The 21,838-nt window shown below is 47.9% G+C and overlaps 2 protein-coding genes and 1 long non-coding RNA gene across 5 annotated transcripts in view; 1 reads left to right on the top strand and 2 right to left on the bottom strand.

The window, feature by feature from the left end:
- LOC143695767 (uncharacterized) overlaps positions 1-21,838 on the top strand; it is a 151,668-nt gene that overhangs the window by 115,771 nt on the left and 14,059 nt on the right. Inside the window, exon 4 of one of the 3 annotated variants that reach the window (XR_013185300.1) lies at positions 17,794-17,920. The exons of the other annotated variants lie outside the window; for them this stretch is intronic. This is a non-coding gene — a long non-coding RNA (uncharacterized LOC143695767). The remainder of the gene's footprint in view (positions 1-17,793; positions 17,921-21,838) is intronic. 3 annotated transcript variants of the gene reach the window in all.
- Positions 1,553-6,246, bottom strand: LOC129130961 (keratin, type I cytoskeletal 19-like). Its single transcript, XM_054649675.2, has 8 exons — positions 5,677-6,246; positions 4,662-4,744; positions 4,159-4,315; positions 3,813-3,974; positions 3,260-3,385; positions 2,929-3,155; positions 2,484-2,629; positions 1,553-1,718 (listed from the first exon to the last, which is right to left on the bottom strand). The coding sequence occupies exons 1-8, from the start codon at positions 6,244-6,246 to the stop codon at positions 1,693-1,695; spliced, it is 1,497 nt and encodes a 498-aa protein (XP_054505650.1). The 3' UTR covers positions 1,553-1,692.
- Positions 12,930-16,263, bottom strand: LOC129130963 (keratin, type I cytoskeletal 19-like). Its single transcript, XM_054649677.2, has 7 exons — positions 15,739-16,263; positions 15,311-15,393; positions 14,928-15,084; positions 14,681-14,842; positions 14,248-14,373; positions 13,926-14,152; positions 12,930-13,017 (listed from the first exon to the last, which is right to left on the bottom strand). Exons 1-7 carry the CDS (start codon positions 16,261-16,263, stop codon positions 12,930-12,932), a joined length of 1,368 nt encoding a protein of 455 aa, XP_054505652.1.

Here is a 21,838-nt window from a genome sequence, read left to right as displayed (position 1 = left end):
CTTGTCTTGCCCATGGATACTATCAGTGTCTGGTAGATGAAATAAAGAAATAAAGAAATATCACTGAAACATCTCTCTGTGGCCTCTCACAACAGGAGAAGGGCACCTTTCACCTGCTCCCTGAGACATTAGTGGTTGAACTTCTTCAGGCACTTGCTCCCGTGTTAAGTCTATTTCTGTTTCATCAGAGAAATTGGTGTCTTTATAAAAGAACTGGCAGTAGAAAAGTGTGCCACACTATACTGTATGTCCAGTCCTGAAGTGGTTTTGTCTTTGTACCTGTTCTCCTCCTGTCCTGAGTCTGGCTGTTCCATAACTCCAGCCTTTGATGGAAAAGGAATAACCAGGAGTTTTGCTTTACTGGGTCATCTCACAGGTGAATGTGACTCTGTAACAGCCACACCACTACCAAAACCACCACTGCTTGGCTTTCTGGACCAACAATTTAATCCTCAAAACACCCTTGTAACACTTTGAACTGCCAGTTCTCCAAACCCAGAGTGACTCTGCCAGCTCACTGTGGCCCACGGCTGCTCTGGCAGGTCAGGGCCAGGACAAAACCAGCTCAGCACCAGCTGTTGGTCAAGGCCAGGGAGGGACTGACCTGCCTGGTCTGTGACAGTTGGGTGGCTCTGGGTGTCCAAAGGCCCTACCTGGCTTTTTTCTCACTTCTGTTCTCTGATAAGCTGCACTTTTTCAGTTCCCACCCTGCCCTCTGCAGCTTCCCAGACAAGGTGTGTTTAACACAGAGATGATCTTTCAAAAACTCTTGATGTTCAGGTTGAAACTCTTGGCAATCAGAGAATGACCAGTAAATGACTCAGTCACTGTGTGAAAAGAGAGGAGATAAACCTTTTGCCTGCAGTCTTTTCCCAGTGTGAAGATTCCCATAGAATGAAAGGGATAGGTTTGAACATAAGCCATGTCAGCAGAAATTGAATCAGTTGTGGAGACCAAGATTTCATCCTCAACAGTGCCCAGGCTGGGAGATGGAGCATGAGAGTGCTCAGCCCAGATCTGTCAGCACTAGACTGGGACCAAGGCAAACTGTCTCTAGATGTTCCATGACTGACTTTCAAAATTCTTCTGAAACTGTGTTTCAGCCCAATGCTGTGTGGGAAGGACACAGGCCTCTGCCTAACATGCCTGCCCATGGGGGTCAGGGCAGATGTCACACAGGAATGGGCAACATCTGCCTCAAGCTGTGACAACAGGGAGGACAAGCTGGACAAGACCTGCCAGGTCAGCAAGGCCACTCTCTCCTGCTGGCAAAGCAGCTTTGTACCCAGTGCAGGATGATCCTGACCAGTTTAGGTGCCCCTTGCTCATGGATCAGCAGCTGGTGTAAAAGGAACTCAGTTTCAGACACAGGTTCTTGATTGCATTAGGCAGAAGCAAAGTTTTATTAGAGACATTTTTCAGCAGCAGGTACATAAGTGATCATAGCCCTGGCTGACTACTGCAATAGTCTTGGTTCTGGGCCACACACAGCAATACAGACTGAAAAGCAAATAGCAAAATAAAGCAGAATGTGGCTCAATGCTCTGCTCATCCCTCTGACACATTGCTTAGCATGGCTGAGCAACAGACAGCATGCTCCGTGCTCTCTGCAGACACATGCACTAAATATTCTCTCTCTTCATCTGTAGCTCTGCTTCAGGCTTCTCTTGTTGGATATTCTTGTTTCTCTGCTTAATCACAAATCCTTCGGCAAGGCACTGGAGAGATCAAAGGAAACATTACTGTGTTTATAGCAAAAATAGATTCTTTCCCACACTGTCATTCTCTACACGTGATCGTTTCACAAGCCAATTCAATTAGAATTTCAGATAAATACTGCCCCTTCCTGGGAAGATCTGATGGCTCCTGCCAGCCTGGCAGATGGATCTGTCACTGGCTGCAGCAGAGGCTGCATCAAAATGCCAAAAAGTGGAAGCTGCAGACACTGCTCCAGCAGTGATCTGGATGAGGGAATGGCACTGGGGTCCGTGCTAGAGCAATGCCCCTGCTCACGTCATTCTCCTGGCCCATCTGTCACTATATTTCCTTCTTTCCTTTTCAGTTTGGCTGGAAGTTTTGCTTTGAATGAGGGCTGGTAGTTATCTGCCAGTATTCCCATGATTCCTGCCCTTTTTTCTGCCCTGATTTGAGTACCTTTCTTTCTCCTCCTCCTTCCTTTATCCCACATTTCACATCAGTCCTTTCTCCAAGTTCTCCATGGCTTGCCTGCCTGCTGGCTCTGTCCCTCTCCCTTCTATCCTTCTTCCCTCTGGCAATTCTCATGCATCCCAGCAGAGTCCCAGCTCCCAAAAGCTCTCCACTCAGCCACTCCTCTGTGGCTCCTGTCCCGTATTCCCCAGGGGCCCCACAATAAAACTTTCAGGTAGCACCTGTAAGCTACATGGGAAAGATCTTTCTTCCAGCCCATCAGGGTTGCATAGAGCAGAGAAGACTGGAAATGTTTAGAGTGGAACAGTTCTTACCTTGGATCTCCGCAGCTGCACAGGATGGGATCTGGGCAGACGAAGTGTAAGTGTGGCTTGTCCTAATGATGCCTCCTCCTCCTATCCCACTGCTTCTTGCAACTCCTCCTCCTAGACTTGAAGACTGACCAATTCCTCCTTGCTGACTGAGGAGACAGGAAAATAACATTTTAGTGACAGAAATAACAGATAAGCTAGAGTTACAGATTATCAGCACCCCTGCTGCTCTCAGTCTGCTTCCATTTTCAGCAGAAAAATGTTGCAATTCTCTTTGTGGCACCAACAGCACAGGAGAGGAAGCAGTTCACCACCATGACACCAGGCAGGCCAAATAGGTCAGTAAGGGAGAATGAGCTCAGCAGGTCCTTCACTTTGCTCTTATGTAGAAATAACCAGGACACAGGAATTTTATTGTATTTTTTTGGTGTGTCTCGAGCCCACTTACATAAGGTCCTGCTGGCCGCCCTCCAGCAGGCAGCGGTACGTGTGGATCTCCTGCTCCAGGCGGCACTTGACGTCCAGCAGGATCTTGTACTCTTGGTTCTGGCACTCCATCTCTGCCCGCAGGTCAGCCAGCTGCTGCTCCACGCAGGTGATCTGGCTCTGCAGCTCAGCAAGGTGGTTGTTGTAGCGACACTCTGTCTCCGCCAGCGAGGACTCCAGATTGTCCCTCTGAGGAGTGACATGGGACATAAGACAAATACAGGCAGGAGAAACACTGCATTTAGCTATGACTTCTGTGAGATGGATGAGGTTTGCACCAGCTCATCACCCACCTGGCTTAGCTGAGCTTGGAGATCGATTTCCAGGGCTTGCAATTGGCGTCTCAGTTCAGTCACTTGGTTGTTGCACGTCTCCACCTCCTGACCACTCGTAATAACCTCCCGATTCACCTCCTCAATCTGAAATCACCAATCCAGGATAAAAAGCTTCAGGCAATGTGCATTAAAAGTTGGATCAAGTATGAAGGAAAGAGCAAAGAAGTTAGCAAAGAGATGAAATGAGAAAGGTTTGGGTGAAAACTCTCCTGCTAATGGTAGTGTAAACCTGGCTGGTCATTCTTCTTGTTCTTCTAATAATGCTGCTTCCAGCTCTTCTCACCACTTACTGCTTTGTAGAGAATTCATACCTCAAGTCTCACCAACATGCAGTGCTTCCTTTAGCCCATGACAAGGACACAGGGTGGCAGTGGCTCCCTTATGTCACTTGGTCAGTGTCAACAAATACTAAATGTTCTTTTGTGTGGCTTTTACATGCAACAAATCCCTATGGGATGATTTCTTGGGAGTTAGCCAAGGAAAGTCAGAGCTGTGGGAATTATTTACTCACCTTGCACTCGTACCAATCCTCAACTTCTTTGCGGTTGCGTTCAATCAGCGTCTCATACTGGCACCTCATCTCCTCCAGGATCTTCCTCAGGTCTGGGCCAGGGCAGGCATTCACCTCCACGCTCACATCTCCAGTTGATTGCTTCCTCAGACAGCACATTTCCTGGAAACATCATCCAGATCAAGTCAGGTTTAAAACAAAAGAAAGAACTGAGGCAGCCAAGAGCCCTGCAGGGCCCCTCTCTGATGGACCTTCACAGCTCCTGGGTCACACAATGGTCTCCATCACCCCGGGGTGATGGATCCCACAGGAGGGAATGCTTTGCACAGGAGAGGGCAGGACCTACCTCCTCATGGTTCTTCTTCAGGCAGCAGAGCTCCTCCCGCAGCGACTCCAGCTGTGCCTCCAGGTCAGACCTGCACAGCGTCAGCTGGTCCAGCACCTGGCGCAGCCCGTTGATGTCGGCCTCCACGCTCTGGCGCAGCGCCAGCTCCGTCTCGTACCTGCGAGGGAGGAGGCAAGAAAGAAAGAGCACACAGTGTCTGACACCACCTGCATTTCTGAGCTCTGACAGGAAAAACCAAGACTTTCCCCTCTGAAAGACAGCACATGCTGGAACAGCAGCTTGGCTGAACCCTCACTGCTCCCAGTCTGCAGATCCCTTCTGCTTCCTTTAATCTCCGCTCTAAACCGGCTTGGCATCCCAAACTCCCCCTCCTGGAACTGCCTCTAATTAGACAATGGATGAGAGAATTCTTCTGCACAGCCTTCAGCCTGTCCTGGGTCACAGGACAGCACCTCAGAGCCCTGAGGGTGGTGACAGAGGAGGGGACAGCCCCAGGTACTCACTTCACTCGGAAGTCATCGGCTGTCATCCTGCTGTTATCGATGTTCAGAATGATCTTGTTGTTGTCTATGGTTGCACAGACAATCTGGAAAAAGAACATTGGTTCCTGATCTCAGCTCCACGTCCTTGGGCTCAAGGCACCCATTGCCTGGAGCAACCACACCCTCTTTGTCCCCCTCTTTTTTTAAAATCCTGGGTACTATGGATGGGGACCAGAGGAGTGCAGCACTCACAGGGATATTCAGGGAAGGGCAGTGAAATCATTAAAATTATAAAATTCATGGTTCAGGTGCAGAGAGTCCAGGAGGTGTAATTAATGTCCAGCACCTGCTACAATGCACCTCAGCCAATTAAATCTAAATCTTATGAGATTTAAAGTTTTATTTCAAGAATTAATGATGATCCTATCTTCTTCAGTCTCTTTCCTGGATTCTTTTCTCTTTACTCTTTGTCCTTTGACATCTTAAATCTTTGCCAAACACTTTGCAAAGATTTTGAATTTTAAATTGCCCATTCTAAATGTGTTATGGCCATGTTCTCTTTTTTCTTAGTTTTAATTAGATGTCCTATATTTCCCACTTCTACATGAAAGAGTAAACTAATTAGGAAAAGGAAATAAAGTTTAACTGAAATTCTGCAAGACTATGACAGTAACATAAATTCAGGGAAATTAATGTGATCCATTATTTATTTATCTTTTAGTTCTCTTCTTCCCATATATCTATTTCACCACCTTGGCACAAACTAAATTCAAAAAGACTACTGAGCCCATCCAGATGCATTCCATGAAGTAACATTTTCCCCTTCAATATGTCTGATGAACAACAGCAACAGAGACAGCCCAAACTCTCCAGTTTTATCTCTGAGCTCTGGGCTTTCCACAGGCAGAAGTTGTAATAGCTGTTTGCAAAAGACATTTTACAGCAATGATTTTGTTACTCCTGATAATGGACCGAGTTATGAACCAGCACCAGAGAGAGCCTTGCAAGGGAGAAAGCAGCTGGGAGGGGATGTTACCTGGTTCTGAAGATCTTCTATTTCTTTATAATAGCAGCTGTAGTCTCGTGGCTCACAAAAAGGGCCCTGCTTGGCATACCACTCCCTGATCCTGCACTCCAGGTCAGCATTCTCTTGTTCCAGGCACCTCACCTTGTCCAGGTAAGAAGCCAGGCGATCATTCAGATTTTGCATGGTGACCTTCTCGTCACCAGAAAGAAGAATGCCATCACCAGCAAAACCACCTCCACCAAGACCCATCCCCATGCCACCTCCCATGCCACCGCCAAAGCGAGCACTGCCACCACTGAACCCCATGCCTGGGCATCCTCCGAGGACAGCGGCTCCTAAGCCACCTCCATAGTTTCCACCGACCAAGCTGCCGGTGCTCAGTCCTCCTCCATAATTCACACCACCGCAGTAGCTTCTCCCAGAAAAGCCTCGGCCACCGCCTATCCCGCAGGTGGTGTATCTTCCAGAGGAGACCGAGGAGATGCGCGCTGCGCCACCACCGCCACCACCGATCACACAGCTGCCACCGCTGGTCCTGCCCCTGAGAGAGCCAGTTGTCTGCTTAATACTACAGCTCATGGCGAGGCCCAGCTGCAGCGCCAACCCACAGCCCAAAGCAAGATGCAGAGCGTGATACTGAGTCCGACTGCAGGCTGGCGGCTGCTGCAGGTCTCCATTTATACCTTCCAAAGGGGGTGTCACCTGTGGGGTGTTTCTTCTTCCCACGGGGCTGGCTAGTCTGGCTGTTTATGCCAAGATGAAATAGCCCATAGGCAGTTTCCCTCTAGAAATCCCAGTTCACAAGGAAGATACTTTACATGTCAGCAGCTTATTCCAAAAAGTAAAATAGTGTTTTATGAGTCATCAGCTTTTTGTATGATGCAAACTTTGCAACAAGTCAAAGAAAAAGTTGCCCTAGATTATGTACAAAGAAGAACCATTGGTATTTATAACATCAAAGTGCCTTTTATCTTTTATTAATTTGTATTTATTCTTAGTCCAATAACCATTTTTATATCACATGCTATGGTAGAGCTCGTGAAACAAAAAATGGAAAACTAATAGAATTTCTCACTTCTGAAAAGTGTGAACAGTTGTGACTGTAGTAGAGAACAGAACATGAACACTGTGGTGTGGATGTTGGTCACCTGGCACAGCTCTAATACCTGCTCTATTGTGAGGTTTCCAAAATCACTGAGGTAAATCCCCCATGGATTTAGTTCCCTATTTATGGCTTAAATGCCTTTAGTTATGCAAACACAAGAAGTCAAGTTGCTCGCACTGTGAAGCTCAGGCTGCTCAGTGTCCCTGTGCATGAGTGACACACGGGTTGATGTCAACTGCATGAAGGACCTTGCTGAAGTTATTTTTCAACTGCTTTAATTGCTGTCCATGCTTTCTCCGTTTGTGGTGATGATAGATAAAGACAGAGATGACAGGAAAGGGAGTATCCACAGGTGATATATCCAGATCCCTGGATACAAAGATTGCCATGATGAAGATTGTGCTGCACACCAAATAAGAAGGAGAAAAGCTTTCTGCATTTCTTATGGAGTTTTTCTGAGCAGTAGCAGGTATCAGCACAGCCTGGCTGATCAGAGGAGCACAACCTCCCAACCAGGCCGGCAATAGCCAGGGGAGAATTCAGAGAACTGGCTCCACCAGTGCCAGTGTCCTTCTCCAGCCGCCGCTGTAATGAGAGGATATTCCGCTCTCCGGGGGACGACAGCTTCTGTTCCCTACAGCGTGGAATTTCCACTCAACTCTTACTCACAAAGCAGCCTTTGACTGGTGGATGTCCATATGTACAGGAGCAGCTGTGATAGATCCCTGTTGGCAGTGAGGGTGACACTACAGGAGCCCTGAGAGCAGCGTCACCTCTGGGAGGAAGAGCAGAGAAAACCAACGCTTGTACCCTCAGCTGCTTTTACTCATGAGAAGTTGGTGACTGCTGTCACCATGGTAGGAGAGTGTCCCCAAGCACATTTAGATAGGATCGTCTTCACACCAGCACGAGTTAAAGCTTTCCACTCTCCAGTGGGATAATTTATTTCTTTACCTAGATCAAAAATGATAAAAAGCCGCCTACCCAAGGCTGGCGGCATCCAGGAATATTCATTATTCATATGGTGCAGGGAAATAACTTGCTTAAGGACAGAGCTGAAGTCTGTCAGAGCTTGGATTCCTCCCTGAGACTGCAGTGCCTGAAATACAAGTCCATCCTCCCCCAAGACACAGCCCCTGTGCTCCCCACACAGCCTAGACTCATAGTCGGGAAAATCATGAACAAAAAGGAGGAGAGGGAGCAAATCTGGCTTTCATCCGTCGTTTTGAGGAATATAATTGAAGACAGGGTGTGGCTGTTGGAGCCAAGAGAAATTAATATAATGCTTGCTTGGAGCTTCGCTTCTGCTGGGGAGGTTTTCAGGAGTTACCCAAGAGCAACCTGCAGAGACGGGGCTGGGGGTGCCTTTCCTTCCCTTGCAGGGTGTTGGGTTCAGGAGGAGACACTGCACATGTTGGGCATTTCTCTACAGGTGGGCATGGAGCACCCACCCCTGCTTCCTTCAGCAGCTCTCTGATGGGAGGAAGGAACAGGTCTTGCTCCACAAAACAAACAGCAGCAGCACTGCACAATCTTTCACTAATGTCCTGGTGGAATGGTCCAGACTCTCAAATCCCAGTTTACCAGCAAAGATTAGACATAACCATACAATTCTTCTCAAGAACTCATACTTGGGATGCAGTTGCATTCTTTGGAGCTCCTGCCAATTACACTGGGGCATGGAACATGTATTTGATACAGCAAATGCCCCCAGAAACTGGTCCCTGGCTAACCTAGTTGTATTTTAAACACAAACTGTGGTGTTGTCTCTGTCCTCATGACCATGTCAGGGCTCCAGGGCTCGGCACCAAGACAGGCACAGGCTGTGTTCCCTCAGTACTGGCTTTTCCCCCCACTAAACTGATTTCTTTACCTCCACTTTTGTTATTACTCTATTCCTGTAGCCTTGGGACGCAGCCTTGGGGCAGAACACGGGGAAGGGACTGTGTGTGTCTAAGACATAAACAGGTCCCTAAAGGATTTACCAGCTCAGTGTAGGACTGGAGGAAACAACTGGTTTCAGGTGCAGGAAGCCACAAGAGGCCCTTGGCCAGGACAACCAGCAGTGGTCATACACAACATCAGTTCCAGTGCTGCTGAGACCTGTGGGCTTGATGGATGAGAAGAGAGAGTGAAAGAGGGGATAAAGGTGAGTATTGGTGCCCAGGCATGGAGAGGCAGGAGGATGCCACATTCCCAAGGGGTGCTGTGGGCAGGACAGTCTGGTCCTGTGGCTGTCCCTGTGCCCAGCCCGGCTCCACACGCTCACCTTGCTTTGCTTATCAAAGCTGATAATGTTTTCTTGTGTCAACTACAAGAAAGGTGTGTCTGGTTCAACAGAACTTTGCTTTCATAAGCATTGCCTCAGTGATGTTTGTGCAACCACACTGGAATATGATTTTATCTTGTCACTTGTAATTACCATTAATAATTTGCATAATGGCCATTAGGCATCACTTATTAAACTCTTTGATGTGATACTGAGCTGGCTCCAGGCCCCATACTCCCATCTTTCAAATGCAGACCACGACTTTTCCCTGGCTAGTGACTCATTGGTTTATACCACCATGTTTAGCCAAATCCTGTAAGGCAACTGCAATAATTACCACAGTGGGTTTGGTAACAGCACAGGCTTAAATACACCTTGGAGACCGACTCTGTTCCAGCTTCTTTCTTGCTGAGTGTTCACATCCGCACACTCTGAGCATTTGCAGTGCTGAAGGAAAACTTCAGCAGGACATGGAGGTGGACACAACCAGGTTTCTTCCTACCAAAGTTCAGTCTCCCCTGATTCACTTGATGAAGAGTTTTAGATCCTTCCAGAACCTGCCAGGTGCTGACGGTGCAGTCAGGCCTCCAGCAGGTGCATCTCTAGTGGCACTGCAGGTTATCACAGCAGAAGAGAGACTGGACAATTTCTTAGGACATATAGGAATAGTGATGGGTGAGGAAACTGCAGCAATTCCACTCTGCATGGAGAGCTGAGCACAGTGCAGGACAGGAGGGAAACCAAGGCTTCAGCCTGTGGTCTCTGCTGCAGAGGCACAGGATCAGGTCACAGCCTGACAACCTGGAGTTTCCAGGTGCTTCCTGCACTCAGGCATTGTCCAGTGGTGCAACAGAGCCAGGCAGGCAAAGGTGAAGGGCAGCCAGAACTCCCCAGACTGCCTTCTTCTATCTTCATATCATACTTGTGCTAAAAACTCTCTTAATTTCAATACACTTCCATTATGTGGCTCATACTGGCAGTTTAGGTTATATTATTCATTGTACTGAACTGAGAAATCTCCTGTTGAGTTACAGCAGCAGTTTGCTCATCTCTTGTAATTCTTTACAAATGTTACATAGTCAATAAACGAAAATCTAAACCCCACAAATAGTTACTGTGGGTGTAGGTCTGTACCTGTCTGCATGCTGTATGAAACAGACTTTTGTAGAGAAATTACAGTTTATGCATCACCAGAATATGGCCTGCTTTTCCAAGTGCACTGTGCCTGTAATCAGAGATAATTGTCTGCCATGCAGTCTGGAACTCGTGGCTGATTTCCAGCATTAGTAATTTACAAAACTATTTGTTTTCTTCCCATTTCTTCACTGATCACTTAAACCTCTGGTGTGTTAATTCCTCAGGGGTTTTTCCTGATGGTGGTGTAATTCCCATGTTCCAGCTCTCTTACAACACAGACACATCTGCTGGAGCTGACACTGTACATTTCATTGTCTGCTCACCAGCCCCAGTGCTGCTATCACCCCTGCCTCTCCCAGGGGCATCCCCCCTTGCTCTTTGTATCCTTGGGTTCCTTTCTCTGCCCTGCACCTTCAGCCCAAGTCTCTCTGTCTAGGAGTTACTTGTTTGTTCTTGCTTTGCAAGATTTGCATGTTACAGGAGGACAGAAGGAGCTCAGATGAGCTGCACAACCCGTGAGCTGCTGTGCAGTGCAGGTCCAGGTCACTCCTGTTCTGCTGTTCCAGGCACTGTGTCCTCCCCATTTCATTTATTTTCCTTTCCTTGTCTCTTCCTGTGCTGTCTCCACAGCTGTCACCATTTCCCATCACTGTCCAGCTTATAAACACTGGGCAGGGAAGGCAGAGCTGTGTTTCTGCACAGATGCAATGCAGTGACCTCAGAGGTGCTGTGTCAGCAGTGAGGTGGGTTAAATCACCCCAAAATGCTCAGCATAATTACTGCTGCAGGAATGGGAGATGCAGAACTGAGCAGGGAAAGTAACACAGAGCTTGTCCAGGAGCTCATTAGAGCAATTACTGCACAGGGCTAACAAGTGTCCTGGACAGAGCCCAGGAAGAGGCCATTCCAGAGCTGTCTGAGCTGTTTCTCTCTTTAGAAACAGGCACTAATTCAGACTCATTGTGTCCCCCAAAGCCTTCTTGTTAGAAACCTCCCTGTCTAAGGTCAGTCATCAAACCCCATCCAACATTTCATGAGAGAAAGGCTGCCAGAGCCCCACAGTGAGGAGCAAGGGTTGTGCCACCACTCCCAGCCCATCCAACCATGGCTTGGACACTGCTGCCAGCGAGGAGGGACAGGCTGGGTCCTGAGCCTGGGCTTGCACACACAGCAAAATGCAGTCGTGTTCCTAAATGTGTTTGCCATTCCTTTCTCTGGGCTAATAAAACGCCAGCAGCTTTTTTTTCTGTCTGTTTATTGTGTCTCACTTTTAAAAAAATTCTCTCCCACATATTAATTTGTCTCACCCTTTTATCTTCCTACATGTTGCCAGCTGGTTCTTCCTGTTTGCCTTTTTTACAAATCCATTTAGAGGTTCTTTATTTAGTGTTTTCTCTGGGAATTGTTTTCCTCCACCAGAAAAGTGTGAGGAGTCCAGCAGAGCCTGGCTTTCAAAATTCCTGCTTTGGTATTATTTGAGAAAACTTGTTGTTCTTGATTTTATCCTTTTAGTGTGCATCTGTAATAACTCAAAGGTGTTGTGTATTACATGATACTGTGTGATATTATGTATTATATTATATTATATTATATTATATTATATTATATTATATTAGCATATGTCTGCTTAAGTGAAGACTCCCTTTTCTTTGCGAGCTCTCTCAGTAGCAGACTGTCAGTCAGACAGCCCTGAGACTCCTTCCCTGCCCTCTGCCCAGCCTCCTTGGGTGTTTCTTTCCTCACCACCTTCTGCTTCATGTCTTGGCTCCTGCTTCCTCCTCTGGTAGCAAATATCCCTTTCCACAACATTGTCTGGTCTTTCTCCTCCACCCTCCATCCCCATCCTCAGCCTGAGTTCAGCTGGAGCACTGATGGCTTGTTTTCCTTTTTCCCTGTAGTGATTGCTGTGTGGTTGGAAACTGAAGGTAGATTTTTAATATATTTTTTAAATACTTGTATATTGATTTACTTGTAGAAATTATTTCTCAGGTTCAAGGCTGTATCAGCAGGAGCAAAGTTTTATTGGAGACAAGCCTTGGTCTCTGTTAGAGAATGGCCACAACCCAGGGGAGCCAGGAGGTGCTGTCCTGCAGAGTCCCTTTGACTGCTGCTGGAGCACAACTGAGAACTCCCAGGTTATTTTTGCCTTGATTTTCCAAAAGACTTTATCTTCAAAGAGCTCCTCAGGGGATGTGCAGTGGGGCTGGCAGGGACTCTCTGGTCTGCAGTGACCTGAAGGAGAATGAGAAGAATAATTTTTTCAGCATCCTGTGCCTTTCTCTTATGCCCCTTTGCTTTTGTACTGACTTTTCTCTTTCCCTCTGCTCCCAGCTTTGCTAAATTTTATCCTTGTTGAAAGACTTGTGACTGATTCCCCTGCCAGTTCCTCCTTCCCATGTTGTGCTGAAAGCCTTGTTTAAACACACATTTACTGCTGGGCACCCCCCAGTGTCAAACACAATTTCTGTGCAGAGGTTTACAAATAAATATCCCATAGCTGCATCCGTTATCACTGCTTCCCACCACAGCCCAGTTAATCCCAGTTCCCTACCACCAACAGTCACAGCTGTGATCCCAAGTGTCTGACTCCAGCCCAGCCTCTCTCCAGGGAAAACCCTCTCCAGGCTCTCCTCATCACCCAGAAAAGCCTGGAGACCTCTCATCCTCCTGGTACCCAGCACTAAAGAAGCACTTCATGGTCCCACTTGCCTGGAGACCCCCTCACCTGACAGACCCTGGGCCGTGCAGGGCTCAGGGCAGGCAGGGCTGGCACAGGCTGCCTTTCAGCCCCGTGCTTCTCCCAGCTGCTGTGGCACCAACTCCTCTTCCTGCCGACCCTCTGTGGAAAAAGACACCTCTGAACACCCAGACCTCAGCATTGCCACCCTGGAGATCTCCCCCTGCCCTCCTCAGTGCTTTAGCTCTGTCTCTTCAGTCGCAGTTCTCCCTCCCAGCCCTGAGGTCAGCTGCAACCACCTCTGTCCCCCCTGTCTTTTGGCACATGTTGCTTTTCCATCTGGCACTCAGGATTACCCTGGGCAAGCACTAACAGTGCCACTTCAGGCCTTGCAATAGGCGTTTTGGAACAAAAACTGACTTTTCTTGTAAATAATTTAGGACTGGAGAGTCCAGAGGAGCCCACATCAGGGCACCACCATTCCAAAGGCTCCTCTCCCAACAAAACAAAGGCAGTAGGTGGGTGCTCAGGGCAGTTTTGTGTGTGTGCAGCCATGTCTGGAATTAACAGCCTGGCTGTTTCAAAACCTCAGTCAATGGAAGGCAGGGCAGAGCCAACTGCTTTGCATACAAATTAAACATCCAAAACTTTAATTAAACTTGTGCGAAACTGAAAATATTTAGATAATTCATCGTTTCAGTTAATTTAGCGGCTAGTCCCTAATCCTGTCTCATTCTGGCAAGCCAATAAAACTCAGTTACATGACTCTTTGTCCAGCTCCTGGTGAAGCTGCCTTTAAAGAGCTGCTGAACTGTGCCAGGGGCTGGGACAGCTCTGAGGGCTCTCCCAGCCCATTCCCTGGCCCAGGAATGGTCTTTGGTGTGCTCCCTGGACATTTATCAGAGCCAAATCCTCAGATGCCTCCTGGTTTTTTCTAATCAGCCCTGTCTGAAAACAGGTCAGCACTGGTTCCTCACCACAGTGTTACTTTTCCTACCAGGATCACAAATTTTCATATCCCTGTAAGGCAAAGCACAGAGATTTTAGGGTGCCCAGCCCTGTTTGCATACATGATGTCGTGCTGGCCGCCCTCCAGCAGGCAGTGGTAGGTCTGGATCTCCTGCTCCAAGCGACACTTGACGTCCAGAAGGGTCTTGTACTCCTGGTTCTGGCACTCCATTTCCGCTCGGATCTCAGCCAGCCGCTGCTCCACGCAGGAGATCTGGTTCTGCAGCTCAGCCAGGTATTTGTTGTAGCGACATTCGGTCTCCGTCAAAGAGGATTCCAGGTTTTCTTTCTGAGGATAGAACCAACACACAGGTACCTGCTTTGGACACAGGTACAGCCCTGCTCACGAGAGCTGGAGCTGTGCATCCTTGTGGCATCACCTACCATAGTGAGCTGGGCTTGTACATTGATTTCCAGGGCCTGCAGCTGACGTCTCAGCTCAGTCACCTGCTTGTTGCTCGACTCGATCTCCTGGCTGCTTGTGACAACCTCCAGATTCACCTCCTCCACCTGCAAGGTCAGAAAGAACAGCCCTTTCCTCACCTCCCCACTGCATCTCGGGGTGTCCAGGACCTCCCCACACCCCGCAGTGCCCTGAGCACATCCACATCCAAGGCTGACACCCTGTTTATTCCATTCTGACCCAGGGACACCATGTGGTGGCCCCTTTGCCATGGATGGAACACAGAAATCGGGCAGTACAGTTAGATCTAAGCACATCTGTGATACTTCTTGTTATAAGGACACCTCCTAATCCCTCATTTTTCCCTTTCCCCCTTGGGGCAGAGCTGGCTGCAGCTCTGGGGACACGAGGTACCTTGCAGGCGTACCACTGCTCCGTCTCTTTGCGGTTGCGCTCCATCAGCGTCTCGTACTGGCACCTCAGATCCTCCAGGATCTTCCTCAGGTCTGGGCCAGGGCAGGCATTGACCTCCACACTCACATCCCCAGTGGCCTGTTTCCTCAGACAGCTCATTTCCTGCAGGAAGCATGTGGCTGTGTCAGTAATATCCATCCACCTTTGGGGACATTTTCCTTCTTCTCAATTCCCTGAGAGAGCTGACCTCCTCGTGGTTGGTCTTTAGGCAGCACATCTCCTCTGTCAGAGCCTCACACTGCAGCTGCAGGTCGGTCTTGCAGCTGGCCAGCTGGTCCAGGACGGGCCGGAGGTTGCAAATGTCAGCATCCACATTCTGCCGGAGACCGCACTCGGTCTCATACCTTAAACCAAGGTCAGCATGTCAGCAAAGCAGGGCAAGGCCTTCCGTTGAGGTTGGGGGAAAAAAATGAGGATCAAGTTCTTTCCCTTCAGACATGCAGTGCTATCAATATTGCCAGTGGTATCAGAGATCTGTTTTACTATGCAGTGTGACAGGCAGAGGGTTGGGATGTCCCCATCACCACCCTTCACCTGCCCTTCCATGGGCCAGCAGGGGACTATACTCACTTCACTCTGAAGTCATCAGCAGTCATCCTGTTGTTATCAATGTTCAGAAGGATTTTATTAGTCTCCATGGCTGCACATAGGATCTGGAATATAAATCATAAGAGGAATATGTGGGTTTGCAGCTTCCTCTGCCTCCAGAAGACCCTGGAGGAAACACCTTCCTGGGGTATTTTATAGTAATTCCATATATTGGGGTTATTAATCAGTTATGTGGCATCACAGCAGGGAAACCCATGTGCCAGCTGGGTGGACCCAGCCTTGCTGAAGCATCAGTGCTCAGTAAATGCAGAATCCCCCTCCCACAGCCCATCATTTCATATAAACCATTGCTCCAGAGCCATTGCCTCTACCATTTGACAGAGCTCTGTGCACATATGAAAGCAAAGCCCGAAGAAATAGCAGGATTTTCTTGACAAACAAGGGTTTACCTGGTTCTGAAGGTCTTCAATTTCCTTGTGGTAGCAGCTGTAGTCCCGTGGCTCGCAGATGGGCCCCACCTTGGCATACCACTCCCTGATCTTGCACTCCAGGTCGGCGTTGTCCCCCTCCAGGAGCCGCACCTTGTCCAGGTACGAGGCCAAGCGGTCGTTGAGGTTCTGCATGGTCGCCTTCTCGTTGTTAGCAAACAGGATCCCATCCCCACAGCCAGCCCCAGCCCTGGGGAAGCCACCTCGAGTGCAGACTCCTCCTGTGCTGAATCCCAGGGCAGAACAAGCCCTCTGGGTGGCTCCGAAGCTCCCACCAGCCGCACTGCCGGCACTCAGCTGCTTCCCGAGCAATCCCTCGCTCACGCTGCCGCCGGAGAAGCCGCCAACCACTGCACCCAAGTCATAGGCAGCGTGTCTGCCCGAGGAGGCAGAGGAGACCCTCCTGGCAGTGCCAGCTGCGTTGCTGCCTGTGCTGCCCCTGCCCTGGGTGCAGGTAGTGACGACCTGCCTGACAGTGCAGCTCATGGTGCGGGTGCGGAGCCAACAGAGCCCAAGGCAAGCGCTCAGGTGGCTGCAGGATCCAACTGTGATACCTCTGTCCCCTGGTCCTCTATTTATACCAGTCCCTGTGGATCGTGCCACTGGAGAAGGGCTGTTTATTCTTCCTCCTTGTGACCTGGCTAGGAGGTGTTTTCTTTTTTTTCAGCCGGAAATAATTCCCCAAAGGCGTTTGTCTCCAGAAATCCCACAACAGAAAGATGCTTTGGTTAACAGAAGCGTGTTTCAAAACTACATCAAAAATGTTACTTCCTGAATCATCAGGTCTGACTTGTGATGACAACTCAACAACAGTGACACAAAAACCCGACGATACCCAAGAGTGCCCGGGGAATGAAGCACCACAGCAATTATCCATCCCCGGCGTGGGCGAGTCTACCCGGAAAGTGAAAGCTGTGGGAAAGGCATCCTATCTGACAGAGCCTGTTCGACCCCTTTGTGACCAGAAACGAGGGTGTCCCCTCACTCAGCTGGCCTCAGTCCCCGGGATCAGGGCCAGGAGACCACCCTGGGCCTGCAGTGAGGGTCTGTTCCACTCCACTTTTGGTGGAGTGAGCTCCTGGTCTGGGTCTTCAGACTTTAAATGCTCCAGGAGAGCACAGAGGAATATTGCACTGGAATGTACCAGGGCTGGTTTATCCCTTCTCTTTATTCTACATCCATCAAAACATCCCCTTGAAGAGGTCTGGGTTGTTTTGCTGCTTTCAAGGATAGACAAAATAGCCAAGTATTTATCCAAAATATGAAAGGATATTTCCTGGACACCAAACATGCAGTCCACTGAATATTCACTGCCACACAGGATGTTTCATTAGATTTCTGAAAAAGTAATGTGGAGAATTTCAGGAAATGCATGACCCTACAGAAGTCTGATCCAGTTCCAACCAGCACATGAAAACTCTCCAATACAATCTAGGTGTTAAATTTAGAAAGGACAATAGAAAAGATCTTTTAAAAAGTTTATTAAACTAATTTTTTAGTTCTGGAACGCTAAATTGAGGAAGAAGGGAAATAATTAAAATGTTTTGTCATCTGAATCTTTCATTTTATTAATAACATTAATATAGCAATGCTAATATTGGCTGGCTCTCACCCACGTGTGGTTCAGCTTTGGGTTTGGCATCCAGGTCACCTGGACACGTGGCATAAAGAATGTGTCAGGTGCAGCCTGGCTCACAAATATTGCTTCTGCCATTTGGGCAAGTTCATTAAACTCAATTCTATCTTGACACTGCAAATCCAGCGCTCCTGAACTCTGGGGTGGTTCTGTGGGTGCCCATCCTTTGTTAGAGCCATCATCAGGAAGGGAAGCCTGGGTGCTCTGGTGCCACAGTGATGGCCAAACCCTGCCTGGAGCCAGGGATCAGGGTCAGGCAGGGCTGCCCACCTGCAGCCTGGTCACAATTGGTCTTTTTTCAACCAAAGAATTACAAAATGACTGCTGAGTAAACATTTAATTTCATTTAATCAAGATTTATATAGTTCTTCTTTTTCAAGGCCGGGTTGGATGGGGCTTGGAGCAACCTGGTCCAGAAGAAGGTGTCCCTGAGATGGTGTCTAAGGTCCCTCCCAACCCAAACAATCCTGTGGCCGTGGGATTTCTTCAATAAGGAAAACACCCACAGTGAGTAGAGGGTTTTTTTCAGTTACTGCAAACTAAGCAGAGATGTCCATGTTCTTATCTTTTTCTCTTCTTTCTTTTCTTTCTTTCTTTCTTTCTTTCTTTCTTTCTTTCTTTCTTTCTTTCTTTCTTTCTTTCTTTCTTTCTTTCTTTCTTTCTTTCTTTCTTTCTTTCTTTCTTTCTTTCTTTCTTTCTTTCTTTCTTTCTTTCTTTCTTTCTTTCTTTCTTTCTTTCTTTCTTTCTTTCTTTTTCTTTCTTTTCTTTTCTTTTTTTCTTCTCCCTCTCTTCCTCTCTTCCTATCTCTCTTTCTCTCTTTCTTTCTCTCTCTCTTTCACTCTTTCCTTCAGGCTTTACCAAAGGTGATTAGAATTCCTACAGCTTTTGTAAAGGAGAACAGTAATTTATTATTATTTTCTTGGAATTGTGCATTCTTCATGCCAGCTTTATTCCTTTCCAAAATTCAAAATTTTCTTTAAAACCAGCTCTTGCTTTTTGATGAGAACAAACCTCAAGCCCTGCCAGCAGTCACAGCCCTCATTTTATTAAAGCCATTTTCACTTTGTGATGAGGAGATCTGCTAATGATGGCATCTCCATGCCTAATGGAAGGCTCCTGCCAGAATTAGCTTTGATTGACTTCCTGGCTGGAGTCTGCAGACGGAAATTTGCTCCCCACATCCCTGCAGGCAGCCAGGGGCAATGGTCTGATGAGCTGTCCTGGGCTGACTCGGGAGCCCCTCGCAGGCAGTGCTGCACCCCAGGGGAGGAAGAGGAGCAGAGGAATGACAGGGCAGCAGAGGAATGACGGCTCATGAGGATCTCCCGTGGGCATTTCAGGAACAGCAGCACAGGTCTGACCAGGAAAAATTACTACTTCAAGTAACAAATGAGCAGAAGAGCCTCCCCCAGGCGAAGGTGTTGCTCTCACGTAATGAGCTTGGTAAAAAACAGAAAGGAAGGGATCATATTGCAGGTTTCCATCGGCGTCCTGGGCTGTGTGACAGGGAGTGGGCTGGTGGCAGAGGATGGACATGCTGGAGTTATTCCCAAGAGTCCTCTACAGCAGAATTATCAGACTCAACAGGGCAATGGAAATGGGAAAGATTAGATTTCCCTGCAGGGAAATCCTTTGGGAATCTCAGGATATCTTTTAAGGCTTAAGACTGTTTCTTAGGCTAATGCAGATGAAGTTTAATGTGCCCCCAAGAAGGAGGTCCAGCATTTCATGTCACTACAAACACCTGAATCATCTGGTGTTTTCACAACCAAGAGGACTTCCTTGGGGACTCAATGACCTGGACACAGCACCAAACCCCAAATCCCTGCTGGTGCCCAGGCACAGGAGGGCCAGGGGAGCAGCTGGAGCCAGGCACTGCCAGCACCCATCAGCCTGGCCAGGGAGAGGCTCATCCAGAGGCACCCGAGCTCCTCTCTCTCATTGTCAGCTGAATTTCCATGTTAACCTATGGAAAATCCTGGTGTTCTCTATTTACAAAGTATTTGCTTATCTGGCTGGTGATGTACCTGTCATGCCACTTTCTGGCAGCCTTTTATTGGCTGTACTGGGGCTGATCTCCATCTTGCTGGTGACACCAGGTGCTCCAGGCTCTGAGCCCAGCTTTGCAAGTCACTCCAGGCAAATCATTCAGCTCCTCCAAGTCTCAATTTCATGCTTTGTAGGATGGAAACAACAATAACAACTATCCTCCTCCTTGAAGGCATTGTAAAAACAACTGTCTGAGGAGCACATGGGGCTTTAGAGATTGGAAAGATGGCATTTAATTCAGCATTATTCATTGTCAGTGCTCTTGCTATTTTGTATTACTCTTGACACAGGCACATCCCATTGATTTCTCTCTATGTCTCCATCATGAGATACCTTCAAAGGATGTTCACAGTTTCCATTTTTTGTTTTGTTGTCCATAAGGTTTCACCATCATTCACTGAGCTCTTGCCTCTGTAATTCCCAACTGAATCCTAAAAAGACTTTTCTTCTTGTACTTGCAGCTTGCAGCAAATCTGTAAAATGCTTTCCAAAACCAGTGTTTGTCCATCTCTTGGAGAGACAATTTGTCCCTGTTTCACAGACACAAATGTGTGTAGCAAAGGGTAAATAACAAGCAGTAAGTTACCTTATAGTTCTGTGGTACTTTCCTTCTTCAGGGCACTATAATGTCACACAGAGATCATTTGTGCTGAGCTTGGACTTTGCTCTTGCCTGTGATAACAGGGTTACACTGAGCTGTATGCAGAATTAAAGCCTTTTTCATTGATGCAAATATATGCTGATGAATATCCCCTGATAAGGTCCTTCCAGGGGAACTGAATCCACTGATTACAAACCAGGCTCTTCCATCAGCTCTCCCAGCTCTCCTCAGGATTTCATCTCTGGCTTCTCCTGCTGACTGATGGAAATATCTCAGATCCCAGAGATGACTGAGTGTTCTGCTGGATCAATCTCTCCCCTGTGCCTTTTGGCTGCAGAAGGGGCCACGTCTCTCTGTGCTGCCAGCACAGAAATTACTCTTGGACTGACGTCTTCTTTTAGCCTCCTACTTCTATTTAATCAGTTATATTTGTGGTTTGCAGAAAGCTTTTCTGTGTTCATACACTTGGGGCATTCTGCAGATGGTTCAAAACTTAAAAAGCCATTTACAGCTAAAGTATAACAACACTCGTCTGATGCCAAAAAAAAATAGCAGTTTGCTCAGAATTTCCAGCCTGCAGCTTTGCCTGCTGCCAGGGAGTCTGAGACAACTTGAGGCTCAGGTACATTTTTCCTTGATCTGGTTTTCATTTTTGAGATAGCTCTGGTTTGTTTGGCCTGGAAGACTTTCCCCAAAGAAGGTCTGTCATTCCAGCAAAGGGAGAAGCACAATACAGTCCATGAACTCTGCACTCTGCTGCGTCTCGTTTCCTGCCCTTTTCTGTAATTGCTGAATGATGATACACAATGATAAAATCTCACACTCCCGTCTCTGGAAAGACCTGGCAGGTTCCCCACTTCTTCGATCTCCTTTCCTCTCCTTTGCCTGTCCTGTCATGCCCAGTGTGACATCATCAGCTCTTCCCAAACCTGCTGGGGCCAGGGAGCACCCTGGGGACTGTAATGCTGTGGGGAGACTCAGGGAGGATGAACGAACCACTGATCACCCAAAGGATGAGCAAGCTGAGCCTCAGCTGCAGGAGCCTCTTGCCCATTGTTATAAGGGAAACTGATTTAATGCCAACTGTTCCCTCTCACTTTGGTCTGAGCCCAGAGCTGTGTCCTTGAGGTGTGGGATGGACATAAGCTCATGCACAGGGCTCCCAGCTACCACAGACTAGAAAGCATGAAGTTGGATCAAAGTGATTCCATCAGGTTTTTGGCTCTAAAACAATTTCCTCTCCTCTCTGGCCCTCCCTTGGTCGCTCTCCAGCAGGCGAGTGGGCACAGGCACAGCCAGAACCTGCTGCTGCCCAGCTGAGTCACTAATCCTGAACAGCAGCTCAGCCTCAGGCATCATTTCTACCTCTCAGGTAGTTTCAGGAAGGGTTTTAGCAGTGATCTGTTACACACGACAGTGATAGAAATTATTGCTACTCATCCCTGTGCAGATTAAGCAATGGTTACTTTAGTTCCTCAAGTGCAGCCCTGGGGCAGCATGAACAGCCCTGTAAAAGTTTTTGTGCCTGACAGTGTGATTTAAAGACAGTCAAAAGAGACAGCAGGCCTGTAGGGATGAGGTTTGCCAACCAGCTGGATGCTGGGCTCATGTCTCAGAGAGAGCACCTGACAGCAGCAGCCTTGCTGAAGCCATCTAAGATCAGCTTACAGGAGAAAGTGACTTTTTATGATCCTAAGAGTTTGAGAACTGAGCTTGTTTTTGTTGACTTTAATTACCAGGTGTGTGGGACATTGACCTCAAACCTCATCATTCCA

This window comes from Agelaius phoeniceus, chromosome 26, assembly GCF_051311805.1.
Source record: "Agelaius phoeniceus isolate bAgePho1 chromosome 26, bAgePho1.hap1, whole genome shotgun sequence".
NCBI classification, from domain to species: domain Eukaryota; kingdom Metazoa; phylum Chordata; class Aves; order Passeriformes; family Icteridae; genus Agelaius; species Agelaius phoeniceus.
The sequence above is the reverse complement of the archived record's forward strand: the minus strand, read 5'-3'. Positions and strand labels throughout refer to the sequence as shown.